This window comes from Macadamia integrifolia, unplaced genomic scaffold (assembly GCF_013358625.1).
Source record: "Macadamia integrifolia cultivar HAES 741 unplaced genomic scaffold, SCU_Mint_v3 scaffold108, whole genome shotgun sequence".
NCBI classification, from domain to species: Eukaryota; Viridiplantae; Streptophyta; class Magnoliopsida; order Proteales; family Proteaceae; genus Macadamia; species Macadamia integrifolia.
In genome coordinates, this window is record NW_024868077.1 from 110,992 (window position 1) to 130,250 (window position 19,259).

A 19,259-nucleotide genomic window follows, 5' to 3' on the forward strand; every position below is an offset into this window, starting at 1 on the left:
TCCTTCAAGAAATAGAAGACGGCTGCCCGTCCCTCTACAGAGGCTGAAAAAAATCATTTGCTGATGCTTTTGTAGAACTTATCTGGCTGGAATCTCTCTTTCAGGAACTAGGCTTCCCTCTTCGGGGTCCTCCCATCCTATGGTGTGATAACATTAGGGCCACTTATCTCTCAGCAAATCCTATTTTTCATGCACGTACAAAGGACGTTGAGATTGATTTTCACTTCATTCGTGAACGAGTTGCCAACAAATAACTCCTGGTATAGTTCATCTCAACCATTAACCAGCTTGCTGATGCTCTAACCAAGCCCCTCGCAATAGCTGATTTCCAGTTCCTCATGGACAAGTTGAAGGTCCGGTCTCCTCCACCTCCAACTTGAGGGGGTGTATTGGACGTTACACTCAGCGCACAAGACTCCTATTCAAACACTGTCATTATCGCATGTGAGGCACAAGACTCCTATTCCAATAATGTCATTATCGCATGTGAGAAAGAGACTCCTACTACAACTCCACCACTATCACATGTGAGATTTGAGAGAGTCCAGTCCATTGTAATCACATGAGAAGAGTTTCTGTTTCGCAACACCTAAGACATCTTGTACAATCTTATCCTATGTGAGTCTTAGGTACACGATGACTAGGGTTGAGAGAGCCTATATACGTCTCTTGTAAATCAAACTTTGAGAATGAATAAAACCTGAGAATTATTATTTTGTACCACCTTATTGGAAGGAGGGTAAAAGTGACTGACAATATAAGTTGATCTGAGATTGGTATCGATACCGATAGAGAATAACTAAAAGATAAATTGATTGGTTGGGGATTTGACATTGAAAGATGACAGCTTTTCCCCCTCCATTTTCCTTGGATAGGTGTCATACAATGAGTGTATTATGACGGTATTTAAGGTACTTGTCTCAGGACCTGATCTGGAATCAATAATGTTTCAGGGTTGGCATAGGGGTTGCGGAAGAATTTGATTCTTCTCCATCTGGTTGTACCCTCCAACACAAAAGATGGGGGCTCGTTGAGGTAAGGGGTGGGATTATGTTTTTCTGTAGCGTGACAGAGTGTGTAGCGTACATCCAAAGAACGTGAACGTTCAGACACATAATCTAAGATGTTCAAATGCAGTCCAAAGTGTTTCTAGTAATTGCATGCACACTATAGGGCGTGTCACGTGACAAAGGATCCGGTCCAAAAGAGTGGGTTACACAGCATACAAGGACATGTTCATTAAAATTTAAGTATGGAATAGTTGAAATGAATTCTTCCAAAATAAGTGAAATAACTCGTTAACTATTTTAGAATTTCTGTTAAAATTAATTTCAATTTCGTAGAAGTAAGTTGTAAAATCATATCAAACACCTTTCCGAATTGAAATTACTACTGAAATAATTCTTGAATTCACCTAAAACGTTTCCCCTCCTTGTCCTCATGTAAGGAGGACTCTAGCCCCTAGACATTATTATCCACAAAAATTGGGACCCATCATTATCTACCATGTGATAGGTATCAACACTGCATAAAGAAAGGTGTGAAGTGAACCGTGGTGAAAATTGTGCCCTATTTCTGTGCCGTGTATGGTTTCAAAATATGGCATTAGATCAGAATTAGATCGATCATTTTGGTTGATACTGATACTTGACTGATCTTGTATCCACGCAACGATTCATGAAAAGGCTAAAATGTGTCCAAAAATTTGGTATAGATAAGCATCATTATGACAACAATAATATAGTATCTTTCTTGATAAATCTTAACAACAGCCAGCAAAATTGAGTGCCATAAAATGTCCATATTGTACCATTTAATACCAGAAAGGATGCATCAGGAACAGATAGCAGCTAGCCAATGCAGTTTAGTATGCAAGAGCAACAAACTTCCACAATCCTCAATTCATTTTTTGATGGTATAGTTCACCTGAAATCGCATTTGTCAATGATTGAACAAATTAAGATTGAGGGAGGTGTAAACAAATGATGCATGAGAAAAGTGGTGTCTCAATAGTCATCAATGGTGCCTCTTCAGCTCGAGGAGGGCTAATTAGACTAATTACCTCAGCCTCATAAAGAATAAGTCTTTCAATAACCTTCAATACTGCCTTTTCAGCTTGGATGGACCTGCTTCATCCAAATCCTTTTCATGAAGAGCTCTCTTACCAGCCCTCAACATTGCCTTCTTCATTGAAGGGTGTGAACATTGTATTCGAAGAATAGGGAAGTCTTGTGTTTGCCGGATGGACCCATCATTTGATGTCAGTACATCATCAACAACATTAACCCATCTGAAGAAACCTGATACCCTAGGCATTTGCTGCTTTAACCCATCATTTATTATCCCTACTTCATCATCAACAGCATCTGACCATCTGAAGAAATCTGCTACCAACATAGCACTGGATTCTTGGTTAGGCATTTGCTGCTCTGAATCCTTGTTTTCGAACAACACCTTCCAAAGTTTCACATGGGCACCCATCTGATCACTACAGTAGTAGCCAGAATTTGAGTGCCTGAATATGAAGTCTATATCTACACTTAACTCCTCAATAGCATCATTGCATCCCAGCGGAAACCCAAACCAATCAAACCCTTTGAAATGGTGGATATAGATTATGTCTCGCTTAGTGAATTTGATGTCCTCAATTCTAATTGAATATCTACAGAAGGTCCTTTTTACTCCCCAACGGATATAAGCATTAACCCAAAGAGTGATGGTTAGTAGCTCTCCGGCCACAAATTTCGGCTGTTCCCACATTTTCCCAGATGTCAATGCAAAAACAACACACAGAATTGGCAAGGCTTGATAGATGTGATGATCATCAGCAGCAATTGAGTTACTTCCCTGAACACTTTGGCCAACATTATCAATAAGTCTTCCCTGCATATATAATAGATGGAAGGCAAAAAGTCCCATCAAATCATTTAAAAACTAATTGGTGAATTTGCTATATATAAAGATCTATTTAAAATTAACAAATTTAGAGAAAGATTATGGACCTGCCCAAGTATCTTCCGTGTTGTCTCTGTTAGTTTGTGACAACCTGGTGCTTTCAACTGTTGCAAGGATTGTGTTCCTTCAAGGCCATGAATTTCCTCTAGATTTTCACAATTACAAATGCTTAATTTTCTCAAGCTTTTCAGGTTTGACAAATCTGATAATCTTACCAATGATCTACAATCATAAAGTAATAATTCCTTCAAACTTTCCAAATGTGATAGATCTGAAATTATTTGCAGGGAATTACACTTCTTTACTTCTAGATGAGTTAAAGAGGATGGAAGCTTTGGGATGGATTCAAGGTTCATGTAGCCTTCCAAATATAGAACCTGAAGCTGAGAAGGAAAACCACTCATGTTGATTAGGAGTGGTTGAAGCCTCTTGTAGTCTGTCTGATTATCTAGCTCCTCCATGCCCATCTTTAACACCTCTAAGCTCGAGATCAGCTTTGAAAAATCATTTGGTAATTTTGCAATCATAGTATAATCCAGGTTCAAATAAAGCAGACTCCTCATTCTACCCATTGATGTCGGTAGCCTCACTAGCTTACAGCAATGTGAAACATCTAATTCCTTAAGCTTCTCTAACTGCCCAACACCATCAGGCAGTTCTTCGATATTTGTCCCACATATCAAAAACTTGACCAAATGTTTTAGAGCACCGATGGACATAGGCAACTTGTTGAATGACTCACAATTATTGAAAATAAGAATTTGGAGAGAAGCCATCTGACAAATATTATATGGGAGTTCCAAAAGGGAATTGCAACAAGACAGATCTAATCTTTTTAAGCACGGAAACCAAGAGAACAAGTTGGAAGAGACACAGAGATCCCAACAGTAACTAAGAATAAGAACCTTCAATTTTTGGAACAGCTGTCAAACAAAGAAATGATATAAAATATAACTCTCCATTTAAAATTTGATAATAAACAAGAGAAAAAATAAAATACAATTGTACATACCTTATTCTTATTTTGAGGTGTATCATTCCAAGCAAGGTTGATGTTACTACTCGATAAGTCAAGATGAACTAATTCCTCATGATAAAAATTGGTTGATAGAATTTTCAGAGGGCAGCATTGCCAACGGAACCATCTTAATTGAGAAGGAAGATGCGAAAAATCCCCATTGAGATTATCACAACGATCGGAAACTTTGAGAAATCTTAAATTGGGCATCTTCGCAAAGTCTTCAAAGCTTAAATTGCACACTTCAAATGGAAGGAGGATACCTTCAGCCATTTGAGTTCCCTACAGTAGAAAAATCATATTCAAAGAAAAGAAAATTTGATACACAAACATACAAAAAAAAACAAACAAAGGGCAATACCCCAGTGCTAGCCCTACTTCAGTTGATCCTAGTAGAGGTAGATTTAAGATCATCCTGACCTTTGCATTTTTACACAGTGAGGTTGCTTAGACTTGAACCATTATATATGCTGGCTGGTTTTTTTTTTTTTCCTTTTACATGAGTGATAGCCAGGCTATTAGTAATCAGTATTGGATCGGCTGATATGTATCGATATTGGTAGAGATCGATACTAATCCGACGATATCAATTATAATCATTATTTTTCTTATTTTTAAACCATTTTCGGAATCGGATGCAAGCCACAAGTCACTATGCTAATAGCTGTCAGACCCATCCGGATCAATAACGAAGGAGACCGATCCGATACTGATATGGTATGGATACCAATTACTAAATCACTGGTTACAGTTTATGTTAGGATTTAGTGATTATTCATAATTAAAAGTAAACAAGAAAAATGATTATTTATAATAAAAATTGAACAAGAAAAAGATGTCACTTACCATGCCTTTTTCAAATACTTTTAAGATCACATGATGAGACCACAATCTAGAACGTTTGGCAGGGTCCTTATGGCTCTCTTTTGACACAATTCTTCTTCCCATGAATTGAATTTGATCATGCATCCTCAATCTCTGAAAATTATCAATCTTTAGGAGGTACTATTGAGTGCATTCTTTTATAGCTAATCTCGGACGCAACTCACAAGCTTCCCACATTGAAATTGTTTCTTCCATTTCCCATCCAATGAAATGGCATGCAATATCAAGAAATATGATTTTCACATAATCACTTAAATTATTATAACTTATCATCAACTTTGCAAAGACCTTGTCATCATAGCTTCTCATTGTCAGTCCAGAGACCTTGTTATCAAGGATATCTTTCAATCCTCCTAATGCATCTTCACATTCTTCTTTGTTTTTGTCATACAGAAAAGACCCCAACACTTCTAGAGTTAGGGGTAACCCTTCAGCATAGCAAACAATTTGACGTGAAAGCTGCATAAACTTTTCAGGAGGTTTATTCTTTGAAAAAGCATGCAAACTTAAGAGTTGAAGAGAATTTTCAAAATCCAGTCCGTCCGGATTGTATATTTGAATATCTTTATCAACTTTATGGGGATTCAAACTTTGGTCATCTCTAGTTGTTATGATGACCCTGCTTCCTTGACTAAACCAATTGCTTTCACCAGCCAATACATTAAGCTGTACATGATCATCCACATCATCAAGAATAAGTACTTTTTTTCCTTGAAGCAACTTTTCTGTCAAAGTTGATCCTTGAGAAACAATGCTCACATCGTGGCCCCTTTTCAAGATATCTTTAATAAGTCGATTTTGCAAGGACACTAAACCCTTATTTCCTTGTGATGCTTCTTCTCTCACATCTGTAAGAAAGCTACTCCCATCAAAGCTTTTAAAGATGCGATTATAGATGGATTTTGCAATAGTTGTTTTTCCGAGGCCACTCATGCCACATATTGCCACAAAGCGCACACCATCAGAACCAATATTTAATAAAGAAAGTACTTTATATATGTGGGAATCTATTCCAACAAGGTGTTTACATTCATCCAAGGGGGAGCTACGTAGTTCTCTCAAAACCTTTTGACCAATTAACTCGACTAAGATTGACTGATCCCTGCAATTTTCATATGTTAAAATGTAAATAATCACAACGATAAGTAACAATTTATAAATATCTAGTACAAAAATAAAAAGACATTACTCAATCTTTTAATGGAATTGGAAAAAAAAATTATAAATGTAAGGCATTATTATGAGAATTAAACATTGGCAGAAACTGAGATATCCAACTTTGTCTACAAAGTCGAGGAAATGGTGGGCTGTTAATTTTTTTTTTTTTTTTTTTTCCTCTCAAAACTAGTTATACATGTCATCAAAATAATGCACACCAAAGTAAAATGACGACCAAAATTGTTACCTTGTTCCTCCGCATGTAGAAAGGAATCTAAATCAATCTTTGATGGAGCAAACAGCATTGGTTTATTTTTTAGGATGAAAAGTGACAATTCTGAGATTATTAAATATGGTGAAAATACACAAGACAGTAGGGGTAACTACCGATGAGATAACAATACAGCATCTCTCTCTCGTGTGCAGATGGACGAGTCTTGGCTTGGGCAGGGGCTTGGCTTCACAGAGCCCAGGTGCAAAGTCATGGGACTGAGCCGAACCCAGTCGGCCCGGATTAGGGCGGCTGGGCCTGAGTTTTCTACATTACAGACGCAACTTTCATATTTCAATATGCAGCATACTTATTAGTCAACAGCTGATATAAGATGTACATACTACATTCTAACAAAATCACAGATTTATATTTAATCAAGGGGAATTTACTATCACTCCCATTTAGCCTATATTTACTAAAGTTTCCCTACATTTTATTTTTATTCTAATATTTTCCTGCTTTTAGACTTTTACATCTCTTTCTCCCCTATTCTTTTTAAATACAGATTACCCTCCTCACTTGGAACCTATTAAACTTTTTTCAAATTGATTGGTTCAAATTGATTGGGAATGAAAATCAATACTTTACATGGGTCCCATTTCTCCATTAGAGGGTGGTGAGTTCCCATAAATTTAAATCCCTTTTCAATGTGGATTTATATTAAAAAAAAATGTGGAAAGATTAAGTGATCCATATCAATATTGGTTGAGAATGATTCAGATCCAATACTTTTTTCAATTTTTGTATAATTTTTTCAAGCACTAAAACCATGTGTCACAATCCTAACGGAGAATGTAACATAAATTCGATACTAATCAAAAATTAGTATCGGCAGAGATCGATACCAATTCAATACCAGTAAAAAAAAAAAAATAGATTACTAAACTTGTGATGATGGATGAGACAAAAGAAAAAAAATAATAATAAATAAACAATAACCTTGAAGATGGATGAGATAAAAAAAAAATAATAGTAATAGATAAATAATATCTTTAAGTGACTCAATACAAATGCATTAAACAAAAATTGAAAAAATATAAAATAGAAAAATAACGATATGGGAGTCAATGAGGAGTTTGAGTTTCAGCCAACAAAGCAACATTTAAACCAAGTAATAATATAAGGACAAAGCCGGTTGGCTGTTTTCTTAGATTAGTAAAAGCATGTTTTGAACAAAAAAATTTGAAAAAGTTTAATAGGTTAAAAGTGAAAAGGAGGGTAATCTGGGTATTTAAAAGGAGGAGGGGAAAAAGAGATGTAAAATTCCAAAAGCAAGGAAGAATAAAAGAAAAAGGTAAAAAATAAGGGAGTTTTAAATATAGGCCAAAGTGTAAAGGAGTGATAGTATATTGCCTTTTTTTTTTTTTTTTTTTTTTTGGTAAACATTGTATATTCCCCTTTAATCAATGCAAATGTTGTACCTATTTAATACATCGAACCAATCCTATATTCATTAACCCAAAGCTCGGTCCAGCCCAATGTCAGGTCTATATTATTGGGCCAGATGAACCCAGGGGCTGATATACCCCAGCCCAAATCAATCTCTCTCTCTCTCTCTGTCTTTTTCTTCTTTTTTTGTTGATAAAATCAGTCTCTTCTGCCAATTTATCTCTATTTCAATCAGTTATCCAGTGGAAAATTCCTTTTTTTCAAAAACTGGGAGCCAATTATTTGATGATAAACGGAAACGTAAGTGGGCTATAGAAGATCGAAGAAGATATGATGCTAAGATAAGATAACAAAAAGAGAAAAAAAAAAAAAAATGATATGAAAAGTAGTAGGTTAAGAATGGGTTTTGTGAGAGTAAGACTTACTCAATGGTAGCCTCCCCCTTGAGAGGCCATCCCTTTAGATTTCCCACCTCTTTCAATGCATTCTTCCAACTCTTCACTTCAGTAGAGTCACACTTCCTCTGGTGTTCCTGAAATGGTCTCTCAAAACTTCCTTTCTGATGTCCCACATTTCGTGGCTCAACATCAATGAATACTGGCAGGATGGCTTGACCATTAGATACATGGCATTCCCATATCTCAGCAAGTTCCCTGAGACAATATTTGCTCTCTGCATAGTTTTTAGAGAAGATAGGAATCGAGATTTCAGACCCTTGGATTGCTCTTATAAGCGAGGGACAAATCTCTTCTCCTTCCCAGAGTTCCTCACTGTCTCTGTATGCACGGACTCCATCTTTTATAAGAGCTTTATAAAGCAGACTGGTGAAGTTTGTGCGAGTATCTGGACCTCTGAAATTGACAAACACATCATAAGGCGAAGGCTGGCGGGATGTGGTAGATGAAGTGGTAGCCCCTGATGATGAAGCCATGAACTTACAGTAGCTGCAGAGATTGTTTTGGAGTTCTTTTCTTTTCTTTTTAGACTTGAAGAGCCCTCTTCTTGGGTATGCTCTGTCCTGCGTCAATTTTCCTTACATGAAGGCAATGGAGTCTTTGGATTCTTTCTTTGCAATGTTTTAGTCTTTTATTGACTCGCAGAGTTCTTTTATTCTCTCACTCTCTATCGTCAGATGAAGCCTTGGGATTACACAATTTTTATTTATTTATTTATAAGCTAGGAATCACCGAATTATGTCAAAGAATTAATTTTTATTAATTATCCTCTTATTTAATGGGTTTCAGATATAACAATGATGTGACATTGGGCAGACCACTCACAAGTTTGGTGCAGATTCTGTGAACGAAGCTACTAGAGTTTATAAGAAAAACTTATATAATATGCGTTGAGCTTTTCTTGTCGGCTACCCCATATAGGAATCGTTTGAAGTCTGTTTTTGGGCCGTTGGATTTAAGATTTATTGTGCTTAAGTGTTGATTTGGAATATGTAGTATGTATAATAATATATATATGCATTCCAAGATACGGTGTATATAAAAAAATAAAACCTTTTTTAATTTTATTTGGTAGAAGGTATTAGGGAAACGTATTCCTGATGTTTTCTTCCATCACTCCGGTAGAGTTTTTTCTCGAATCCCTTGGCCCTATCGTGTCTCCTTTACCACTCCCGCCAAATATCCTGAAGAACCTAAAAACTAAATTCGAAAGCATGTTCCAACAGTTGGCTTTCATCTTTCAATGCTTCTTTACAATGGATTTCGTTCTAGGGATTTTAATTATTCATTCCAAGCAGTAATCAAAAGAAGATTTTTTTTTGAAGCTATTGAAACTCCCCATTTTGTAAAGATTCGGAGTTGCAGAATGTGAATAGTCAGGGCAGCCCTAGTTTTGTAATTGTTCGTTGTGTAGTTATTCATTCGCCTACCCAAATATAAAATTACAAACTCCCATTTGACTGAGGTGTTCATCTCTGGAGGCTCTAGCAGTTGTTCACCTTCTTCATAAACATAGGTATGATTTGCCTTTCCCTCTTCTTCTCTCTCCGCCTTTACCTTCTCCAAGCGAAGACAATCAAAAGGTTCTTCCACCATTCTAGGGAACATCTTCGACCAATTAAACTGGTAGTAGTGGTGGAGCTTTTAACCGCTTCCAGAGATCTTAAATTCTCCCACAATTTGAGACATGTCTTCTCTCTATAATCAGGAAAACCAGCCATCTTCTCCATGAATCCACCATTAATGAACCAGTTCATGGGGATCTCAGAAAGAATGCAACAGTATAGCTTCAAATCAAACCCAATAGATCATCCACAACAGGAACCAAAACAAATTAACCATTAAAAAGAAAAGTGAGTCTTCCACTGCTTCTTAATTTCACTTGTGGGAGAAGTTGTGGGAAAAATGAAAACATCCATCATCAAATATATAGCGGTTTTAGGCCTTAAGATTAAGGCCATTGCAGCTCAATGGAACTATACCTTCTCCCTTCTGAAACGACTCGCAACCGATTCAGTGCTTTACCACCGTCATGGACGCTTAAGGCCTAAAATCGAAACTCTAGTTTCTCCTCGGTGACAGTAAATATATCCTCCCAGAACGAAGTACTGACAAGAGACGAGAGGAAGGAAGAATATAGTGTATCTGGGATCGTATTTTGACTTGGAAATTAATGTATTTCATATAATATTTTGTAATCCAACCAACGAACATGATTATCTTATGCTAATTGAATGAATAGGATTAAATCCAGCCAGAAATTACCTTTATCTGCATGGGAGACCAGAAAACTTTTGCCATATAATATATATACTTTTTTAGTGAGGATACATCTTATTATTTCACATAAACAAGGATATCTCTCTTAGAAAAAGAAATGTTATATTAAAAAGGCAAAAACCATGTCAAGCTAGCTGTTCTGCACTTGATATTATTTTCACTTAAATTAAAATATTCATTTTTGAATCCCTCCCTGTGTATCTATCCGTTCACAGCACAATGGTCATAGAAATAGATTCAAGTGTCATCATCCGTTGGATGGGCTCATTACTTTGAGGATGTTATTCATGTCAAGCCAGCTGTTCTGCTCTTGATAATCCAACTGCAAAAATCAAATAAGAACCAACTGATCATTTAATATAGAGTAGTAATAGCTAGGTCAAGTGGGTTAGGTAACAAGGATTCAACAACAAAAAACAAAAGGGATATAAATATATTAATGGAGAAAGTTTTTATGCATTATATATATTTTTTTGGTAACTAGTGTTGTAATTCCTCCTGTTAATCGAAAGTATAGAATCAATTCAAATCCTCTACAATGAGTGGTGAGTATGGTAGTGAGGATTCAACAATTGGGAGAACCCTGGCATGCACTAGTGCTCATATAAAGACTCTCCCAGCCATTGGATTCTCATTACTGCTCGCTACCTCCTTATAAATGCTCTCACAAGAACACACAATGACAGAGCATTGGATCCTATACCACTCATGAAAGCACACATCCTCAAGTAGGTAAAAAGAGCGTTGGATCCTATGCCGCTCACGAGAACACACACAGTGACATAGTGGTGGCAACACACACTGTCATTCACTACCTCCCTACTTGATTACATGGTCTTTGTGCCTAAACACATGAGCTGGTGGAATTACCACTCCCACCAGTATTGAATAAAAAATTCAACTATGCATATGCACCTGTGTCACTGTGTATACTCTCATTCAATGGCCTTCATGATGATACAATAGCCAGACAACCAAGTAACGATCTGTTGATGTTTTTGTCCATTTATAGAAAGGTTTCAAGATCACTTTTGGTAATTTTCAGTCACTTTTACAGGAGTTCACTTCGACACATCATAAAAAAAAAAAGGGAAAAGGTCCAATTGTTTATCTTCAGTGGTTACAATGGACGATTCTCAATTATATTTTACATGTTCAAAAGATAATGTGACCACTGAGCAGAGAAAAGGTTCTCCCTTCGTACCAAAAACCAAAAAAGGGATGGTTCCCTCTGTGGATTACGCTACTTAGGTATGAAGTTACAAAAATGTGATACTGACCAGGGGAGGTTCCCTATGGGGAAAACACTACTCAGGTAAGCTACAAATTAAAAATTGTGGAGAATTTATTATCACGCCCTACACTTGACCTATATTTATTAAAACTTTCATACGTTTTCTTTTTTACTAATACTCTCCTCCTTTTTTATTTTTACATCTCTTTCTCCCCTGTTCTTTTTAAATACCCAGATTATCTTTTCTTTTCACTTATTTCTATTACACTTTTTTCAAATTGATTGGTTCAAAACATGGTTTGAACCATACCACTAATATATTTTGTCTCATCCAATCATTAAGGATATTGTAAATTCAAAAAAAAAAAAATTTTGTATCTGATCAATATCTATATCGATATCATATGTTCCAATTGGGTACCACTTGTTTTTTATTTTTTTTAATCCTTAGATTGGCTGAGACTAATACCAATCTAATACCCATAAAAAAAAATTGCTAAATTTGTGATGATGGATGAGATAAAATAAAAAAAAATAATAATAAATAAATAAATAAATAATGTCTTTAAGGACACATCAACTATGTCAAGATCATTGATGATTGAATGAGACAAAACTTGTAAGTAGATTGGTTGAAACCATGTTTTAAACCAATCAAATTGAAAAAATGTAATAGGTTACAAGTGAAAATGAAGGGTAATTTGGGTCTTTAAAAAGAGCAGGGGAGAAAAAGATGTAAAAATCAAATAGCAGGGGAGCATCAGTAAAAAAGTAAAGCGTAGGGGAATTTTAGTAAATATAGGCTAAGTATGGAGGGGTGATAATAAATTTTCCTAAAAATGTCAATGACTAGGAAAGGTTCAATTTGGAAAGCTACACGTGTATCTTCAAAAAGCTTTGCAATAATAAATTTTCAATTATTCAAATTACCTATAATGAGACATAGAAATTAAGCACGTGATTGGTCATAATATTGATTAAAAAAGGATTTTAAAAGTCATTCTATGAGTCTCACCTTTTAGCCAAACTGGTTGGTAGCCTAGTGGAAAGAAGCTCTTGCTCCATCACTGCTTGGATCGACTAGTTGTGAATTTGAGTCATCATATTCTATTGTTGTTCATTGGTTTTTGTGAAAGTTGCTATCCATATGGAGGCTCCGGCTTGCAGGTATGATTACTGTCATGGAGCACTCCTTTTTCTTTTTTCTTTTTTTAAATATCCCACCTTTTAGAAAATCGTCACATTATTAAAAAATATTGTTTAGTTTGTTTCAAATTCTTGATTCGTTTTGAAGATTGACTTGCTCTGATATATTTTGGTGACGACCCGAATGGAAAGTTTTATGAGATCTGTGATGGAAGCAGAGGGGTTGGGCTATGTATGGTTTGACAAGATCAACCGAGGCCCGATGGATTGACCCATGACCCGATGTGTTGATCTACAACTTGGAGTATATAATGTACTGTCGTCTTGTTGAGCAAGTTATTGTATTTGGGAAGGGTTTTCAAGCTAGGGTTTCAGGGCGAGTTTTCTCACCGCTGCTTGGGTATAATCTCTCTTCTGCATAGTGAAACATCTTCTTCTTCACCCGAGGATGTAATACACCACACTGGTGTGTGAACCTCGTTATATCTCTATGTCGTCCAGATCTTTTGTCTATTTCTTTTCGTATTTCTTGGTGTTTGATCTAACAAATATATATCTCTCTTTCTTTTCTTGTTATTGGACTTGGGAATTAAGCTCTCTCACCTTTGGAGTACTTTCTCTACCGTGTATAAGAATTATTGGTTTATAAAATTAATGTGGTCACTTTCTCTGTTTTATTTAAGGATAGGTTTTTTTTGTCCACGATCCCAATTGGATTGATCATTCAATTTAAGTAGTAGTAGCAATTATGGTCAAGTGGGTTCGGTAAGAAGATGGATATAAATAAGCATTTTCATTGTAGGTGATCATTATCATTAGGGATGACGATGGGGCAAGTTTTTATAATAACAAATAGATTTTTATTCTTAATAATTAGTTTTTTTTTATTCCTACAATAGTTTTTTTTTTTTTTTGGGGGGGGGTGGGGGAGGGTGCGATTCTTCTATAATAATTCTCGAAATTCCTAGGTTTCAATTTTGTCCGTATTTTCCTTGTCATAGACAGAATTCATGGAACATGTATTTCAATATTTTCTTCAAATTTTAATTGTTTATTTGGCAAATCATTTTATTATGGAAAAATGAATTCTACTTCGTCTCGTGGCCCTTACGTCCAAACATGGAAGATGGTGAAAGTTATACCCCTAGTACTATGAAACTCACCAAAAAAAAAAATCCAATATCTTTATGCCCATTTGTGTCTCCTTATTGATCCCTATATTAGCGTAAGAGTCATGCAACTAGGGACCATTCTTTTTTTTATTTTTTATTTTATAAAGAATTTGAAGTTTGAATTCATTTCTGGTTAATTTTCACTCAGCTTACTATCAAAATGGCGTTTCTTTATTAATGATATGCAGGGTATGTGATTAATAGGCCATCTGATCATTTGCTGAAATTAATGGTCTACCTATATGTAGACCTCATAAATGATTTGTTTTTACCCTTTGGGGCTTCATGCATGGTGTGAGCTTTTTCTATTGCGATTTCTACAAAGGAGAGTTTTTCTTCCTCAAGACTAGATTGCAAAATTGGGTTAATTATTCCATTTCATCTTTTACAGTCGATCTTCCGTTGTAATTTTTTTATTTTTTTAGCTAATGATGGGTATCCAGACCTTCAGCCTAACTTGTCCTATGGGCCCATACTGACCCTACAATTGCATGGATCAAGTCATACTGGGGTTGAATGAAAACTATTCAACATAATTATGAAACATTTAATGAAAACTTTGCCCTATAAATAATAGTCTGAACGAGGTTTCAAGCCTTTCAGAAGTAGCAAAAGGCACCACATGAAAACTGTCCAGATCTTGTACTAGTAATTGGGCACCACCATCCACTGTGCATGTTTAAGTATCTCAAGGGTTCTAGTAGTTGATTCTCTCTCTTATAAGGTATAGTACTTCCCCGTTTATTGGTTACAGCATTGCCTCGGAGAAACTTAGTTAGCAACCAGTGCTTGTATACATGATGAAAATGTGACTGAAAGATTATACTCTTCAATTGTTTTTGTTGTGTTGTACCACCCAATTGATTTAGGTGGCTCTAGATGGCCCAAGTTTCCATGTGGGAGCTTACTTTGCAGCTCAGAGGTACTCAATGTAGTCATAGTCAACTCTCCACTGTCAAATATCAGGCAATAGCACTTCAAGTCATCTTTCTTGAGCATTTCTATGTAAAACTTGAATTCATGGCTGGAGCTCAAGTCCAATACAATGGGAACTATATCTCTACTCCATTCAAGGGGAACACGATTCAAGCTCAGGTAATCAAGTGATGCAAACAGAGAAATCACAAATTTAACTTGTCTAGCAGATCTTTCCTATCAATTCATATGGTGGTCATATTTAGCCACTTGAACACTTAATGACTGAAATAAAAAGAGATCCCCTAGACAAGATATATTGGACATGTGAAAATCCCCCACATGGATTTTCTACTTGCCATCCCAAATGACTTCACTGCTTACATGAAGAAGTTACAGAAATGGTATAACCAACTTATTTCAATTATGAGGTGATTACGGGAGCCTTACTTTAATAATTCGATGCTCCTTTGCCTTGATACAGCCTCTTTTTCTTATGCTAATACTAATCCAAACTAAAAATTCAATATTAGCTAGGAAAGTATATGACATGATATCAACCAAGCTAGCAAAATGAAAAAGCCTTGATCCTACTAATTTAAACAACTGAACAGAGAGTCTCCCAAACAGAAAACTCCCCCATGTTAAGTCCCTCTGACCACAAAAATTATGTATCAAGTGAAACAATCCTATGATATCTTTTCCATTGTAAAGTCCATCTCTGGATGCTGCATGAACAAAGAGCAAACACTATAAGAACTCAGCATTAACAACAGGAAATGAAAAAAATCTCACCATGCAAGGATGAAAATTCACGTGTGTAAGCATAATAGCTTTCTTTACCTCAGCCATGAATTTCTCGAGAATCTCTTGGTTTTGGATCTCATCGCTTGTAGCAAGACCCATGGATTTCTGTCGCTGAACAAACTGGAAGGCACGGGACAAAATGTAATAAAATATAAAATGTGACAGACAGAAGTTGAACTACAAGCAATCGACTTTGTTCCATTCAAGAGAAAGAAAGATTGAGAAATCAGGAAATACTGAAACAAGAACCAAATTGCAGTATAATTAGATTCAAAGTGAGAATAAATGTTGCCTATTTGGTATAGGTTTCATTGTAATTATTTAACTATTCATGCCAAAGAAGGACCAAAAATAGAAAATTTGGTGCAAAAATTGACAGATGATTAGCACAAATATAACAAGAGAAATATCCCACAAACATACAACTATTATGGGAGGTTGACCCATAAGTCCAACCTTCAGGTGGTTCTTCATTATCTCATAGGAAACAAATCTTGATTTGGTTACTGGAGAAACTTAAACAGTGACTGTCACCTCTTGTAAGGTTTCTGTGTCAGAATACTTCTCCAAATCCAAACCATTACCCTTGTTTTGCTCTGCACTATTCACAAGAACAAAAGTATGAGAAACAGAGGCCATCCTTATTCTACTAGATAAAGAAATTTGACACATTAATTGCTATCGAAAACACGGGGGCAGAGCGAACAACATAAAGACTAATTTCTATGCAGGCACAAGTGAAGATGAGCTCTCTTGCTGTGCTTCAGCCTTTCTTCCTCTTCCCCTTCTCCTCTTCATCATCATCAGCATTTTCTTCTTCCTCCACTTCATCATCATGGTCAGCATTAGACCATCTGAAGAAATCTGCTACCAACATAGCACTGGATTCTTGGTTAGGCATTTGCTGCTCTGAATCCTTGTCTTCGAACAACACCTTAATGAGTTCCACTTGGGTGATCGTATCATCGTTATAGTAGTAGTCAGAATCTGAGTATCTGAATATATCGACTATCTTTACACTTAATCTCTCGATAGCATCTTTGCTTTCCAGAGGAAACCCAAACCAAAACCCTTTGAAATGGTGGATGTAGATTATGTCTCTCTTATTAGTGAACTCAGTGCCCTCAGTTATAATCTCACATCCCTTCTCAATCAAGGCTGGCAATATAAAACATCATTACCACAACAAACAACGCAACTCATACCTCAAAACAGTAAAGAAGGAAGGAGAGAGAAAGAGAGAGAGAGAGATCGTTTCCAAATCGAAACCGAATAAAATTAAGTGATATTTCAATTTTCAAACCAAAATCAAATCAAAATTTTATTATTATTATTATTATTATTTGATTCAATTCAATTTTAAACAATGATCGATTTTTCCATTCCATTTCTAAATTGACACTTTTATTTCATCATGGATTCATGACCAACTTGTTTAAATCACCTTATAAGTGGGAATTTAGAATCTGTTGCATGTAGGTTCAGCTGGACATACATGTTAAGATGCAATACCTATACTACTTATTGCCATTAAAAGGGTAAAAAAGGGTAACACGTGTGCAGCGGATCCAAAGTCATAAGTAGGACCACCTACCTCACCATACTGGCCATTATAAATCAATCGGGAAGGAGTTCGCTGCCAAGCTGCGTGGCCCTGTCGTCAGCCCTTGGGTCAATGAGAATGGGATCATGATATCCATCCAGGCGATAGAGCCTCGGTTTCATGCAGTGCTGGGTGCAGAGGCTGTTTTCCCTAAACCTTTTTTCGTGAACCTTGTAAATCCAACGAACCCTCAACTGTAACAGACGACCCTCATCCCGCTCCACACTATGATCCTCTATATCATCATCAGCAGCTTCTGACCATTTGAAGAAACCTGCTACCAACTTGGCACTGGATTGTTGAATGGGTATTTGCTGGTTTGATTCCTTGTCCTCAAACAAAAGCTTTGAGCATTTCACTTCACAGATCCAATCATCATAATCACGAGACTCTGACTGCCTGTATACCCCTGATACCTTAACGTGCAATTCCTCCATAGCATCTTTGCTTTCCAGTGGAAACCCAAACCAATCAAACCCTTTCAAATGATGGATGTAGACTATGTCTCTCTTAGTGAACTCAATGTCTTCAATTCTAATGCAATGGCCACACAATGTCCTTTTTTCTCCCCAACGGATAGAAGCTTCAATTTGAAGAGTGATAGTTACTAGTTCACCATCCTGAAACCCAAATTCGTTCATTTCTTTCCAAAGTGGGAATGCAAGAACAACACACAGGATTGGTCTCTTCATCTCCACTACCATGCCTTGAACCTTGTTGGACCACCAGCTTGCACACAAATGATAAACATTAAACCATTGAGGATACCAAGAGGGTGGTGACCCATTATAGATCTCATCATCAGAAATTGAGTTACTTCCCTGACCATCTTCAGCATCATGTAGAAGTCTTCCCTGCATACAAAGGGAAGGAAAAGACCCATCAATAAGAATGAAATTAATTGGTGACATTTTAGCTCTACTATTATATAGGAAGTATCATTTAGGATACGTTTGGTAGCCAAAAGAAGGGAAGAAAAGAAAAGAAAAGAAAAGCAAAGATAAGAAAAGAAATGAAATGGTGAGAAAATAAAAAAAAAGTATGTATGTTTGGTTACCATTAGAAGAGAAGAAAATAAAGAAATTTTTTTATATTTTCTCATGTTTTCTTGTGTTTTTGCACGATTTTTTTTAGGAGCAAAAGAAAACTTCTAATTCAAAAACTGAATCTTCTCTTGGATAAGGACATGCCAAGCATAAAGAGAAATTCCTAAACCAAGAAAAAAAATACAATTTTTATACTTTTTTTCTTTTCTTTTCTTTTCTTTTCTTTTCTTCTCTTGGATACCAAACACAGCCTAAGGAAAGTTATGGAGAAAAAGATAAAGGACCTGCCCATGCATCTTCCTCATTGTCTCTGTTATTCTGTAGCAACCCGGCAAGTTCAAATCTTCCAGGGATTCTGTTCCTTGGAGGCCATGCATTTCCTCTATATTTTCACAATTTCCAAAGAATAATTCCCTCAATTTTTTCAGGTTTGAGAAATCTGGTAATCTTACCAATGATTTGCAAGAACAACAATTAAGTCGGGTTAAATTTGAGGGAAGGTTTGGGAGGTATTGAAGACCTTGGCATGTATAAAGTAATAGTTCCTCCAACCATTCCAGGTGTGATAGATCTGAAATCATCTTCAGAGAACTGCAGTGATCAATGTGCAAGCGGGTTAAAGTTGAGGGAAGCTCTGGAAGAGATTCAATGCTCATGTAGTCAATCAAATATAGCTCTCGAAGCTGAGAAAAACCATCCATGCTGATTGCGAGTGTCTGATCTAGCTCCTCCTCTCTATATCCTCTACGGCCAGGTATGCCCAGACTTAACACTTCTAAGCTCGATAACACTGAAAAATCATCGGGTATTGTTACAATCCCACTGTGCACCAGCTGAAAGAGACGCAAACTTATCATTCCACGCATTGATATTGGTAATTTCACTAGTTTACTGCAACCCGAAGCATATAATTCCTCAAGTT

General features: G+C 36.3%; 3 protein-coding genes across 3 annotated transcripts; all 3 read right to left on the bottom strand.

Moving 5' to 3' along the window:
• Window positions 1-1,694: 1,694 nt before the first annotated feature.
• On the bottom strand, window positions 1,695-8,232 carry LOC122062593 (disease resistance protein RUN1-like). Its single transcript, XM_042626224.1, has 5 exons — window positions 8,105-8,232; window positions 4,820-5,960; window positions 3,968-4,255; window positions 3,003-3,878; window positions 1,695-2,883 (listed from the first exon to the last, which is right to left on the bottom strand). Exons 2-5 carry the CDS (start codon window positions 4,940-4,942, stop codon window positions 2,098-2,100), a joined length of 2,073 nt encoding a protein of 690 aa, XP_042482158.1. The 5' UTR covers window positions 4,943-5,960; window positions 8,105-8,232; the 3' UTR covers window positions 1,695-2,097.
• Window positions 4,979-8,610, bottom strand: LOC122062617 (disease resistance protein RUN1-like). Its single transcript, XM_042626267.1, has 2 exons — window positions 8,105-8,610; window positions 4,979-5,960 (listed from the first exon to the last, which is right to left on the bottom strand). Exons 1-2 carry the CDS (start codon window positions 8,608-8,610, stop codon window positions 4,979-4,981), a joined length of 1,488 nt encoding a protein of 495 aa, XP_042482201.1.
• An 8,678-nt stretch (window positions 8,611-17,288) lies between these two features.
• Window positions 17,289-19,244, bottom strand: LOC122062594. The gene is made up of 2 exons (XM_042626225.1): window positions 18,622-19,244; window positions 17,289-18,145 (listed from the first exon to the last, which is right to left on the bottom strand). Exons 1-2 carry the CDS (start codon window positions 19,201-19,203, stop codon window positions 17,306-17,308), a joined length of 1,422 nt encoding a protein of 473 aa, XP_042482159.1. The 5' UTR covers window positions 19,204-19,244; the 3' UTR covers window positions 17,289-17,305.
• Between the last annotated feature and the right edge of the window lie 15 nt (window positions 19,245-19,259).